This window comes from Myotis myotis, unplaced genomic scaffold (genome assembly GCF_014108235.1).
Source record: "Myotis myotis isolate mMyoMyo1 unplaced genomic scaffold, mMyoMyo1.p scaffold_m19_p_3, whole genome shotgun sequence".
In the NCBI taxonomy this organism is placed as follows: domain Eukaryota; kingdom Metazoa; phylum Chordata; class Mammalia; order Chiroptera; family Vespertilionidae; genus Myotis; species Myotis myotis.
Genome location: NW_023416335.1, coordinates 187,809,786 through 187,824,149, shown reverse-complemented (window position 1 = coordinate 187,824,149; position 14,364 = coordinate 187,809,786). Strand labels below are relative to the sequence as shown.

Genomic DNA, 14,364 nt, shown 5'->3' with positions numbered 1-14,364 from the left:
TCTGAGTTCTATGGCTATTGTGGGAGATTTGTAGCCATGTTTTTTATTAATAGCTTTAATTCATAAGACAATTTATTGTCTTAAGTGGCCAACACTTCCTTTCAAATCTTGTTCTGCGGCCCTATTAACAGAGTTAACATGCCAAGGTCAGAGCCTCTCTCCCTAGTACATGAATTTCTTTTATCCTATTCCTGGCCAGCTCTCATAAACAGGAATTATGGAGACAGACTGTGCATGGACTAGTACAAATCCATCGTCACTGTAGGAAAACCTCACAGTGGAAGATCTCCTGGTGCTAGGTCAACAGAGGCTTGCTTGTATATGAAGGACATTCAGATATTATACTTTAATGTAAAACTTGAGATCTCAGAAAATGTCAATATTATATTAATATATGCACAGAGTAGCTTGTTTAGTGGGGAATACATGAAGGTATGAAAAGAGTAGTACCTGCTATCAAATCCCAGTCAGTCTTTAGGCACATCAACCTGTGGGTATGTGAGTTAGCCACATGCCATACCCACTGGTGAGAGAAGGGGATTGCTCTCCCTTCTTCCTGAGTCACTTGTAGCAGAAATAATAGAAATAGCATCAGAAAGCCTGGCCACTGTGGCTCAGTGGTTGAGCATCAACCTATGAACAAACCAGGAGGTCACGGTTCAATTCCTGGTCAGGGCACATGCCCGGGTTGTGGGCTTGATCCCCAGTGTGGAGCATGCAGGAGGCAGCTGATCAATGATTCTTTCTCATCATTGATGTTTCTATCTCTCTTTCCCTCTCCCTTCCTCTCTCTGAGGTCAATAAAAAATATTTTTAAAAAGAAAGAAAAAAGAAATAGCACCAGAAGGAATGTCACATCAAACATGAGCCCTACTAGTTTCTTGGGAACACTAGCCTGAATTTTACAAGCCTCTGACCCTCAAGAAAATAGCCCCATATGATAAAAATTGCAGACACAGAACACATAACCAATCCCTTTCTCTGTGTGATGTAACTACCAAAGAGAAAATATTGTTATTTTTTTAAAAAAATATATTTTATTGATTTTTTACAGAGAGGAAGGGAGAGGAATAGAGAGCCAGAAACATCGATGAGAGAGAAACATCAATCAGCTGCCTCCTGCACGCCCCCCATTGGGGATGTGCCCGCAACCAAGGTACATGCCCTTGACCGGAATCGAACCTGGGACCCTTGAGCCCGCAGGCCGACGCTCTATCCACTGAGCCAAACCGGTTCTGGCGAGAAAATATTGTTCTTAGCAAAGTTAGAGGACAGCACATCCAATCAAAAGATCATAAAGGGAAAACTCTCTGTGACTTCTTGAAGACCAGGAATCACAGAGGAGCGCCTTCCCCACCAACTGCTTGTGTCCACTGGTTGCTAGTGACTGAATATAACCTAAGTAATTATCAAATTAAAGGCTGTCTTTTTAACATTCAGGGCTGTTAGATAATAAAGAAAGTGGCCAAACTTTATTGCCTTGAAAAGCAGTCTTATGGCATCAAAGTTAAACTATCCAAAACTCAGAAATTGTTTTCATATGAAAAGCAGAGTCTCTGTTTAACAAACATATGAATATCTAATAATGAGGGATCAGCTTGGAGAAGCATGATCTATCCTAATAATGGACTGTTAGGTAGTCATTAAGTTTCATGCTTTTGGATAATATTCATAAAAGAGGAAAAGGTCTATCATATCATAGTAAGAGAAAAAAAAAGCAGATTACAAACTGTTCACATACAGGGTGGGGCAAAAATAGGTTTATAGCTCTTCGTATAGAAAATAACACAAAAATTAATAAATAATAATACAAGAATAAACTCTGTGTTTCATGTACTCAGAACTCTAAACCTACTTATTCCTCACCTTGTATTATGTTCCCAGTTATATTGTATCACATTGAATTCACACATAAATACAACATGCACAGCCCTAGCTGATTTGGCTCAGTGGATAGAGCATCAACTTGTGGACCAAAGGGTCCCAGGTTTGATTCCAGTTAAGGGAACATACCTTGGTTGCAGGCTCGTCCTCGATCCAGGCCCTGGTCAGGGTTCGTGCAGGAGGCAACCAATCAATATGTCTTTCTTAAATTGATGTTTCTCTCTGTCTTTCCCTCTCTCTTCCTCTCTCTAAAAAATCAAAAAAATATCCTTGGGTGAGGATTAACAACAATAACATGCACAGAAATGAAACACCAGTAAGAAATAGAATAAATGTAAATGCTAATTCTTTGTAGGTGTGTATACATGTAATTTTTATTTTATCCCTCATAATGTCTTTAATAAGGATCAATTACCTTCATAATAAGAAAATCATAAATGTGTTTTTTCCTCTATATTAACACAAGAATCCTCTAACCTCTACACTACTATTTCTTTCAATACCACTACTGACAAAACATTATCGCCTAGGAATTAGAAAGATAGTGCAGAGGACTCGGGAGCCAACCATAGACAATTGTCATGAAATAAAAATCTCAATAAAATTTAAACAAGATGGATGAAAGTCATATTTGTGCTCTGGAGACATGTTCCTCTTTACCGTGTTTCCTTAAGTCAAGGTTAAGTCAGAACTCCAGTCTCTGGGTTCAACTCTGTTTTTTCTCCCCATCAGCATGTGCAGGTTTCAAAAGTAGAGTCAACCAATATTATCTTGTTGTTTTATCCCTTCATTCAGTAGCTCATGACAAGCATACAAAGACAGTCAGCATTCCTGAAATGACATTTCTGAGGTCTATTCCCTCATTACATGCTGCTCTTCTCTTCGAATTATTTTACAAACGTACATGGGGGTAGAAGCTTCACTTTGTGGATTAAGTCTAACAGCAGTGCTGAAAGTTTGTGGGTTAAGGGCACACCTCCTACTCCCAGGCGGTGGCCCCCAGTTATCTCTTTCTGGCACCCCAAAACCAGAGTAGGCAAAGAGGATGGGCTCGGCTCTTGGAGCTCAGGGAACAAAAGAATGGGACTCTTGGATGTGAGAACCTATGATAACCACAACTCAGAAAGATAGCCAAAAATACATTATCTTGTACCCTGTCTGTAAGTCATCATCATAAAGAAAATGTTTATGAGCAGTGCCTTACTAATCAAACAATATGAAACATCCACCCAATTATTATTTCATACCAAATAATAAAATTCAACAATCAACATAGGTTATAGAAATGTTAAGTGTCACAATAAGCACTCTTCTCCTTGTAGTGTCTTTTCCCCCTGCCCTCAGACACTAGAAAAACTACAACATTAATCTGATGGTGGCTCATGGTAGGAGCTCAATAATTACATGTGAAAAGAAAGGAAATGGAAGGAAAGGGAGGAAGGAAAACTCTCAATGTTGTGTAGTTCATGTATTGGTTTGGGGGCAGGACTGCACATTACAGAGCGGTAAGAACATATTCTGTGTCATTCCTCCTGTTAACAGTTATGATACTCAACACATCTCTCTGTTAAGAAACTTTCCCTACAGCTCACATAAATCCTCTCTGCTTGATCTTAAGTCCACTTACTCTGGTTCTGTCTCAGCGGAGAAAGTGAACAGCTGATCCCAACCTTTGGAACAATAATTCTTCATACATTTAAAGAGAGTAAGTCATCACTTCAGTGCCTTTTCTTCTCCCCCTTACGGACCCCAATTCCCACAGACTTTCTCCAAAGATCCTGTTTTCTAATCCCTTAATCCAATGATGCATATTAGTACTCAGTTCTAAATCAGCAAAAATAGCATGTTGTCAAATGGCAGTATCAGGAGATCCAGAACAAACACGTCGAGGAGCTTCTTTTTCACCTCCTCAGACACCTCCCACTGAGTCTGGAGAGAGCAGGGGTATTCTCTGGCCTCTCCTATGAGGCTGGGAGCAAAACATGGCTTGTACAGGTGTGTTTGAGCATCACCAAATACTTACTGGCCTACTTTACAGTCTTGCACTGTGCTGGGCACAGATGCATAGTGGAAAACCAAACAGATGTGGTCCCTGTGTTCATGAGCAGTCTCCATTTGTATATGAGTGAGTCTGTGTTTGTGTGTGTGTGTGTGTGTGTGTGTGTGTGTGTGTGTGTGTGCAGTCATGTCAGCGCAGATAGAGAGGCTATTTTATTTTGTCAGTCAATGGCTTTCAAGTGGAATATGTCATAGTAGTAATTGACTTCAATTGTATTATCAGCAAATGGGTCACCCTAGGCCTTCGGTGCTAGTATCACAGAGCACCCATACCTAGAGTTAGTGCTGTCTCCTGGGTATCACAAGCCTAAAATGATAACTTGGGCTTGGGGAGCCCAAAGAATGACACAAACATGATCTATGTAAGGAAGGCCATCTTCTGGTAGGTGGAGGCAGGGAAGAGGAAGTGGGCTTCTAAAGTACATATTTTGCCTCTTTGGGGCAAAGACAAGCAGAGATGAAAACCTTCTGCTATTCTGGCCCAGACAGTCCCTTTAAGGCCTATTTACATCTTATAGTCTGAAAATGCACCATCATCATTTCTTGAAGTCATTACTCAGAACACACCCCTACTGCATTTCATTTTTATTATCCCCATTTTAGGATCATTTAAATGGAAGCAGGGAGCAGTAGCAATGAAGCAAATCATGAGAGGCTCTGATAAAGACAGAAGCCTGAATGCTTGTTGGAACTGCTTCTTGGTGCCAGACTATTTTTAATGCAAGTTTATGAAGCCATTCCCCACTTACAAATGAACCTACCCTGTGCACAATTAATTTTCACCACTCCAACTTTCCGTGTATGCCTGTGTGTGTGTGTGTGTGTGTGTGTGTGTGTGTGTGTGTGTGTGCATTCCTTTTTAAATGTTCTTCTCCACATTCTTACATACCAGAGTGAGGTATCCTTACATAGTATCCCATCAAAAGTTCCCAAGAGCAGGTACAATCCAGGCCCCAAGGATCACAGATGATAAGAAGACATTATATATATATATATATATATGATTGATGTTGTCAGAGAGGAATGGAGAGGGAGAGGGAATGGAGAGGGAGAGGGAGAGGGAGAGAGAGAGAGAGACAGAAACATCAATGATGAGAGAGAATCATCAATTGGCTGCCTCTTGCACACCCCCTACTAGGGATTGAGCTCACAACCTGGAATGTGCTCTGACCGGGAATCAAACTGTGACCTCCTGATTCATGTGTTAATGCTCAATCACTGAGGCACACCGGTTGGGCCATTTGACTTTTTTTTTTAATACCATTTGACTTTATACCATGAGCAAATATTACCTTAAAAATTACACTAGGAGGGTAGGAACTACCAAATGATATTTGCTGGATACTGTCTGTATTTCAGTCACTACTAACTGTTGGTTCACTATAAAGTCTCCTTTAATCTTTATAACAGCCTTACATAAAGCCCTATTTTACAAGATGGAAAGAGACTCAGGTAATATCAGTGGCTTGGTTTATACAGCTGATAAATGTCCACATGCACTGGGCTCTTTCTGATTTCCAAAGCCATGCTCAGTCCCATAGACTATGTTGCCAGGACTTCATGTCTTTTGAAAATAAACCACATTTATAATATCGTACCTTTGAGACTACTTTTAAAAATCCTGAAGGAACCCTATGAAATCCCATCATATGTTCCACCAACAACTCAATGAGCCTTCCTGGACCTGCTTGCTAACCCTGGTCAGGCCTGTGTCCACTGGACAGTGAGCTCACTACAGATTGTCACCAGTCCTCTGTTGGCACTCAGAGCACTCACTCTGAAGGCGAACACTGTACCTGCTCTCACGCTCCCTTCAGTAAACCACTCTATCTAAACGGGAGACTTTCGGGTAGAAGTGAAGTGGCTGGCCAATACTCTAAATCTCCTATGCCTATGGATTCTTCATCTATTTAACAATTATCTCTCAAGTGTCCACTCTTCTTAGTGTAAGAACTAGAGGAAGCAAAAACAAGGTCCTTGTTCCCATCGAGTGTTCATCCTGGTGTGAAGAGACAGGCAATAAACAAACAGCAATCAAATGAGCAAACATCAGATAATAAGTATATTGAAGAAAATTAAAATAAACTGTTGTGATAGAGTGACTGGGTGGCTACTTTGTCTCAAGCCAACAGGGAAGGCCTTCTGAGGAGGTGATGTTTACTTAGATGGCAAGAATGACACATTTGTCCTGGGAGCTACTGTCCTTAAAAACAGACTCCAGTTTCTTTTGTATGCTCCAGCTCTCACCTGATTTTCATTCCAAGTGCCTGTTTACAATGTGGATTTTTAATCCCAGAAGTTAGAGCTGGAAAGAACCCTACAAATCTTCCTAATCTCATGCCTCGATTTTAGACACCAGGAAAGAAAGATCTAGAAAAGTGAAAAGAGTGGGTCACACAGCCAGTTAGGAACATGACTGAGAGTCCAGTCTCCTAGCCAATATTTCTTCCACAAACCTAGATTCCTTTCCAGCTTATCTTCTCTCCCCCACTTTCTTTGAATTTATTGGAGTGACACTGGTAAACATAACATCTGAACACTGTATTGTGCGTTCACCACCCCAAGTTATCTTCCCAGTATCCATTTCCTCACTGTAAGATTCTACCCTGGTGCCTGCCTCTCTAGAGTCCACAGATACTAAATCTCCCCTGGACCACAAGGAGGGACCTGCAGGAGTGGTATCAGGAATCCTGAGAATGCAGAATGATGCTGGGGCTTGGGTTACTGTGGAAGAAACAGTACAACTTCCCACAGTGTGATGTGTGATTTCACCACATCTCAGACATGCCCTGGAGCTGTGCCTGGCTCCTGCCACCCCTTCCTGCCCACAAGAGAGCCCTAACGGGAACTTCCTACTTTAGAAATTGCGTGGCTCTGTGAACTCAGTGAACACTAAAGTTCGCTCTCCAGCAGTGTTCCCTGATTTAACCAAGTCGATATGAAAATGTTCTATTCTGTGATTTCAACCCCTCTCCGAATGCTTTACAAAATGATTAACCACAGAATTTCTTTAAATAATAAGTTCCATTAGTACATTTAAAGTATGATCTATGAAAACTCAGCCTACACACAGATCTTATTTCCCACCACCAGAAACAACAACAACAAAAACCTAGCTACTGTATCAAGGGAAATAGCATAAACTTGGATTCCTAATGATGGATTTTAGACTCTTGTATTATGTAATGGTTCTCATTCATTAGACAAATATTTATTGAACAACTCAATGTAACACACTCTTCCAGGCTGCTGTGAGGACACAATAAAAGACGCATCCTCTGGCCGCCGGAAGCATGCATGCACGCACACAGCCCTAACACAGGCTACAACAGAGGTATGGGCAAATGCTACAAGGGATGAGGGAGTAAGATTAAATTTAGGTCAAAGATCAGGGAAAAATACAGCAACATTTTAATTGGGTTTCAAAGGCTGGTTATTATTTGTATAATTGTACAACTCATCCCAGGAAAAGGAAACCTCATGACATGTTGTATACTCTCAGGACAGAGAGGAGTCCAGTATAGCTTGATGGTGAGACGGAAAACAAAGAAGAGAAAGACCAGAGTTGAAAGGTAGACCAGAGCCTTGAATGAGAGTAAAGTTTAGACCCAATCCATAAACCACAGAAACTTTGAGTGGGTTTTGGGCAAACAAAAAACATAATCAGAATTATGCCTTAGGAAGCCTATTCTGCATCCATGTTTAAGGGCTGATCTGAATGGACAAATGTGGGAATCAAGAGGCAAGAAGGCATACATATCACAGTCACATTGTTCCTGGATAATAGAAAAAGTAAGGAATACATTCAAGAGCTAGAATAAAGGTAGAAGTGATTAAAAAAAAGGGGGGGGGGGCGGGAGAGGATCCAAATTCCAGGGTAGAGAATCTAGTTTTGGAAATGGGTGGGAACTGCAGGCCTCAGATTTCAGCTTAAGGAGGAGAAGTCAGCACGAGTGATAGTAAGTGGTATCTCTTTAAGAAAGTACAGTTTGAGATGCCCCATACTTGAGAGAGTAATCATGAGTTTACTTCACAAAAGCTACCCCAGCTGGACGTCTTCTGATCCATGCCTGAAGCCTCAGTTATTAATAACTCCTCTTCTGGAGATGTACAGAAGTGCCTATTACACACGAGGGTCCCAGCACACTTCTTAAATTATTTTGTCTCTACAGCAGCAGTGAAAATCAGCTTGATTGGGATGAAGAGCAGGAGCCCAGGGAACAACCATTTCTGAACAAATGATAACTCAGAGGAGGGAGGGCAACTTTAATCAAGAACACCAGGCATAACGTAAGCCTTATACTGTGCACTGAAATGAGGAAAAACATGACAGATGGAGGTCTTTCAATTTGAAGAATAAGGTCCTAGGTTCCACTACCTGAGCCACATATGCCCAGTTTCACAGGTGAGCAGTCATATACTATCTGTCCAGGGCTCCCTGTAACAAGACCATGAATTTCAAGTTGAGCTCTGGCCTCTTTTCCTGGCTACTCTGTTGAAATATAGAGCTTAGTTTCCATCCTAGTCAGAGTCACGCTGGCATCTTAAAGCCTGTTCTCAGCCAATCAGTCCATGGAGTCTGTAGAAATTGCCTTAAATCAATGTTTCCCAAGGTGTTTCACAGAATATGAATTTCAGGAACAAAAGGGCGTTGTGTTAAAATAATTTTGGGAAATGCCAAGTTAAATAGTAGAAAATATGTGTGTGTGTTTTTGCTAAAAGATACCTCTGAACTTTCAAATGCTAATATGTTCTGAGAATCTCTCAGGATGAGAAAGAGTAGGTAGCATCTCCCAACCTTATTTATCTGCAGAACCATTTTTCAGTAAAGCATCTCAAGGGACCAGGGTCCTGCAGAACACACTCTGAGAAATACCACTGATGGCATTACTCTCAGGACCCTTTGTATTTGACTAGGAGTCAGGAACAATAATAAAAACTAATACCTATGGAGTGCCGCCTATGTGCCAGGCACCTTTTCAAGTCATTTATGTATAATAATATTTAATCCTCATAACAACCCTTTAATAATGGTGGGTGCTATTATTATTCCCATTTTACAGATAATGAAGTGGAGGTACAAGTGGTGAAGAGATCTGTACAAGGTCCCTACGTAGATAAGACGGTTAGTAGAGGGCATGGGAATTAAACCTAGGCCATAATTTCTAATGGTAGAATTTTAGACATTGTGACTAGCTGGCAGTGGGAGAGAGCCTGAGAAAAGACTTGCATGGCAGGCCTCCCAGCACTGTAAATCCACACCTGCCTGCTCATAAATTAGGCCTCCCTCGTGTACCATGTAGGACATGACTTCTAAATTGTACCAGACACAGTTTCTTCACCGAATTGTGTTACATGCATAATCTTCCATTAAAACAAAGTCATGATTCATACAGCACTATAACTAATAAAAAGGGAAATACATAAAGAAAATAATCGTTTGATTAACCAACAGAGCAAGAAAATGAAGATATAAGTTTAAGAAATAGCTTCTTCTGTGTTCTCAAAGTATTGATTTCTTGCTCCCTGCCTCAGAGAGCAAAACCAAGAAACTGCTTTCATTTAATGTTTTGCAAACTTTCCACCCCTTCCTCTCTAGCGTGCTTGAGAATTGCCAAAGACATGTCCTACCCTCTCCCACTTCCTCTCCTTGTTCAGAAGGATTATCACCAGTTTCGGGTGCATCTGGTAGCCATCTTCACTGAAGGACAGATTTCTCCCCTCAAAAGTGACATTGATCAGATATCTGTGAAGATAAAATAAAAGAAAGGTTAAAAGTATGAAGAACGTATGTCAAGAACATGATAGCTAGAAAGAAAGAGACAAAGGTGGATGGAGATAAACACATAGATAGATATATAAATACCATGTGGAAACGTGGTACCTCTGGAACTTTTGATTACTCAATAGAGTCATCAACTTTTCACATCATAGGAATAATATGAGAAGTTAATAATCTGAAATAAGGGCACCATATTTGAATTTGGTTTATAGCTATGACTTTGAGCAAATCACTTAGCCTTTTGAACGTCACTCTTCTTTTTTACCTACAAAAATGGGGTAATAAAGAAATCTACTTTATTAGGTTTACACAGCTTAAATGAGATAACTCACCATGGGACCTGGTGCATAGTGAACCCTCATTATGTTAACAATTATTTTTAAAAGCAGTGGATTAAAGGTGGCAGAAACAAGAAAAGAAAATGGGAATGTGCCATGGCAACTTTCTGCTAAGAAAGGTGGCATATTGGAGCTTAGGCTCTCTCCCCCTACCAGAGATATTCATAGGCTTTTGAACTCCTGCTAAGATCCAGCCTAGCCCATACTTCTAAGAGATGTGAGATGAGTCTAGTAGTCCAGGATCTTGTTCCACAAGATGCACCTGGGGACCAGGGCTATTGTACTGTACACAGTGAACAGAAAATGCTGGGGGCAAAGGGGGAATGAGGGAGAGGCATTTCACAGAGAGTTCTAGGCACAGGCTCATAAATTAGCAGAAACTCTGGAAATAACTAGAGTCAGACCAATGAAATTGTCTTTCTCTCCAACACCTGCACCTACACTCGCCCCATCTACCCTGTTGGCCACTCTGATCTGTTGAAGAGTTCCCTCATTGGAAATTTCCATAGGCATGCTCATTACAACCAAATTAGTTCAACCGTGCTGACAGTAATTCATGTCCCTTTACCATAAGGGCCCAAGGAATCAATAATGATTAGCTCTGTGTGTCCACAAGACATGCTACTCTGGAGCCTCAGCCTGATGCTACTGTGAGATGTGTCTCTGCTAAGAAGCAAAGGGGGTATCTTATCACTGGCATGAGGTCCTAAAGGGCTTTGGAGATATGGCCAACAATGACTTCCTAATATTACACTGAAGGGGAGAAGAAGAAAGCATCAGGAGGCAACTTAAAGTTATATTAATTGAATTATCTTAAGCAAATGATGTTATAAATATCTAAAGGGTCCTTGGCAGAAAAAAAGTTCCATATCCCTGGCTTAGGCAATGGTAAAGATGATTAGGCATCATAAGCCAAACTCTCATGGATTTCTTCTCACTCTTAGGGCTGCCTGGGATCTTTTAAGCCTCTCATTCTCTGGTCTTGTGTAGCTTCACAAATGTAACCAGGAGAAACCCTTAAGATAGATCCTAGAATCTCAGAATTCAAAAAAACATACATCAACTAGCTCACCACTTCTTGCAGTTTATACTTCCTGTGTATAGCATCATAAACTTGGGCCTCACAGCTCTTTTTGAATACTCCCACTGATGGGGAGTTCATCACTCCACTCCACCCTCAAGGTGGCCATCTCACTGCTGTCCTGCAAGCCCTTGAGCCTGGTCTCCTCCTTAGATATTATACCATTTTGTTCTACTCCTTCTTTCACATGAGAGCTCTTGAAGTATTTGAAGACATTTCTCATGCATCCCTAATAAAATAATATTAATCTTTGAAGAAAGCTTACGCTCATTTAAGTTGCACACTTTTAATGAGATCGGTAAGAGAGGCTGGATTATTTGTCCAATGTTCCACAGCTAATTGGAAGCAGAAATAACATTTTAAGCCACATTCCCAGTCCCATGTCCTCTCTCCCGTACCATCCTGATTCTCATATGCCACATTGGGTTTAGTATCCCCAGATCCTTCATGTAGTTATCATATGCTATGACTTCAAGTTCCCTCCATTATCCCTTGGCTGCTCTCTCTGGGCATTTCCAATTGATAAAAGTGTAGCACCCCTAATTCAACCCAATGCTCCACATGGCATGCTTCCCCTCCATACCTTGCACTGCTCCTCATCTCTTACTCAGTGATGCTTGCTCAAGCCCATCACTAGTTAGAAGATAAGAGTCATGTCTCCTATAGTTTTCAATAACTTCAACCAAATCATTCATTTCAGGAAATATAATTACAAAGGTATAAAATAAAATATTTTAACAAACCAGAATCTGAGTACACAACATAATTTACTTGGGAAATATTTTGTTACTACAACAACACTGCATTGGTTAGAATAATTTCTAGAAATATTCAGAGGTTTATAAGATGTAACAAATTTACTTTCATCTCTTTAGAAGAAAGCAATAAAGGGGAAGACAAAGGAGGAAAGAAGAATAGGAAGGAAGAAGGGGAAAGAGAGAGGGGAGGGAGGAAAGGATAATTGGGGGGAGGGAGAAAGGGAAAGAGGGAAGAAAAGAGGGAGGGAGAGAAATAAATTACTTCTATCACTCTGATAATTCTGAATTTATCTAAAACAGCACTGAGAGTATTTAAAAGAAAGTGTCCACTTCAGAAGGCAATTATTAAAGTGAAATTCAAGAAAGAATTTAAGTAATAGGCAGCATGAATGGAATAAGTATATAGCCTCTCATTATAATTTATTTGAAGGGGACAGCATTGAATTCAGTGTATAAGTTGAGAAACTCAAACTTTGAGAAAATAAACCGCTAACAAGCAATATAATTGACCTACAGTTAAATTTCTTTAGTTATTTTTGCTCCAGATCCTCTGATTTTCCTTATAAATTTTTTTCTTTCTGAGATATTCATCTTCTTCCATCTCAACAGGTTTGTTTTATTTTATCTAGGTATTTCTTGCATATTTTACACTTATCAAAAATATTTAAAATTGTATGATAATATAGAAAATATTCTTCTCCAAAGTATTCTTTAATCATTAATATCCATTAGTACTATTTAGATTAATCATTCACATTGTGTTTTTTCTGAGTAACTCCCTCTGACATGCCAACATTTAGTTATTAGTGAGGAGCTTACAAATATTCACCCGCCTTGCATAAGGATGCCCATTCGTAATGAAAATTGTGGTCATTTCTAGACATGTGACCTTGGCACCTGAACCTCAGCTTTTCTTCTTTAAATGGAAATACCATTTTTACTTCCAGTTTATCAGATACGGCTATTGTGATCACATGAAACAGTGAATAAGAAGACTATGTAAAATATGATATAAATAAAGCTTATACAATAAAAAGACATTCAGAAAAAGAATACAGTGGCATGATTTGACTACCTATCTTATTTTAGACTTCAGGAAAAGTGTGATGATTGCATTTAACAAGACTCAATTATCAATGGAACACAGTGGAGGAATGGAGATTGCATTCCACATATGGAAGATACACTAGGTCAAGTGGTGATATTAATCAATTTAACTTTCCATAAAACATGAAATCTCCCATCTTTGCATCTGACTGCACTTTGTCAATTCTGAATATGAGTTAAAGCCTTAACAGTTCCAGGTGCAACCCTCGCTAAAGGGCTAAACTATAAGATTTAGAGATACCATTGCTATTTTGTTTTACTTTAAATGTGTTGTCCTCAGTATGCAATCAGAAAGCCTTGCTTCAAGTGGCAGCCAAATTCAGATGCTCTGCCTATAAGACTCTAATCCGCTGAAAGCCTTATCAAGATTTGTTATTTAAAAACTAGTGCTTGATTTGTCTCCGGGATGTAGTTTGACCAACAAGAACCCTGATGGCCTGTCTCAAAAGTTCCAACATTACATAAATCTCAAATTGCTAGAACTAGAAGAAAACTCAGAAATTATCCATTGATAACTCTACTTTTAGAAAGGAGAAAATAGGTCCTAAGTTGCTACCCAACTTTCCAAGGTGAACTTGACCTGCTTGTTCAGGACTTCTGATAGTCAGTTCATGGTTCTTTCTGCTGCATCACCAAGTGAAGTGAAAGCATGTTTGCAGAGCCCCAGATGTGCATTTTAGTAATCTCATGTCACATATGCCCTAGACTAGGTAGATCCCTAATATGGACTGCATAAAATAAATTCCACCTCATTTCCCCCTTGACTCCTGCTTGTAAAGAACTTCAGAACGCTGAAGGGCTCAGAGCCAATATATTTGCTTTTTATTGCCAAAGTCATACTCCAGTAGGTTTAACAGGGTCAAGCTGAGGAGAAAAGCCCTTGTGTCTCTTTGACTTTGACCATGACACTCAGAGCTCATCCACTGCACCACGTTGATACCTAAAGCAATGATTTAGCAGTATGCCCCATGTGGGAGGTATCCCAAAGGGCTCAGCTAGAATTTTCACAGCAAACCAAAAGTCCTGGCACCAACAATGCTCATTTTGCCTTCCATAGGTACAAGGCTCTAGATTTTTTGTTGTTGTTAATGTCCATTAATGTGATAATAAGATAAGTAAGTTACTTATCTCATCCAATCCTTTCATTTTCAGATAAAGCAGATGATGTCCAGAAGTGTTTGTTGGCTTTGCTGGAGACAGGATCCAGGGGTCCTCACTCCCCACTGCAGCACTGTGTCCACTCACCACCATGCCTCAAAAATGGTGAAATGGTTCATAGCTCTGAGTTTCCATTCTCCAGTTATTATGAGAGAGCAATAAAGGAACACAGTTACAAGCAGGAGACTTGAATTCTTG

At 40.0% G+C, this 14,364-nt stretch overlaps 1 protein-coding gene across 1 annotated transcript in view; it reads right to left on the bottom strand.

The window, feature by feature from the left end:
- The window catches only part of GRIN2B (glutamate ionotropic receptor NMDA type subunit 2B), a 303,242-nt gene that overhangs the window by 94,745 nt on the left and 194,133 nt on the right, over positions 1-14,364 (bottom strand). Inside the window, exon 3 of the mRNA XM_036302093.1 lies at positions 9,574-9,688. Within this exon, the coding sequence (XP_036157986.1) occupies positions 9,574-9,688 (115 nt within the window). The remainder of the gene's footprint in view (positions 1-9,573; positions 9,689-14,364) is intronic.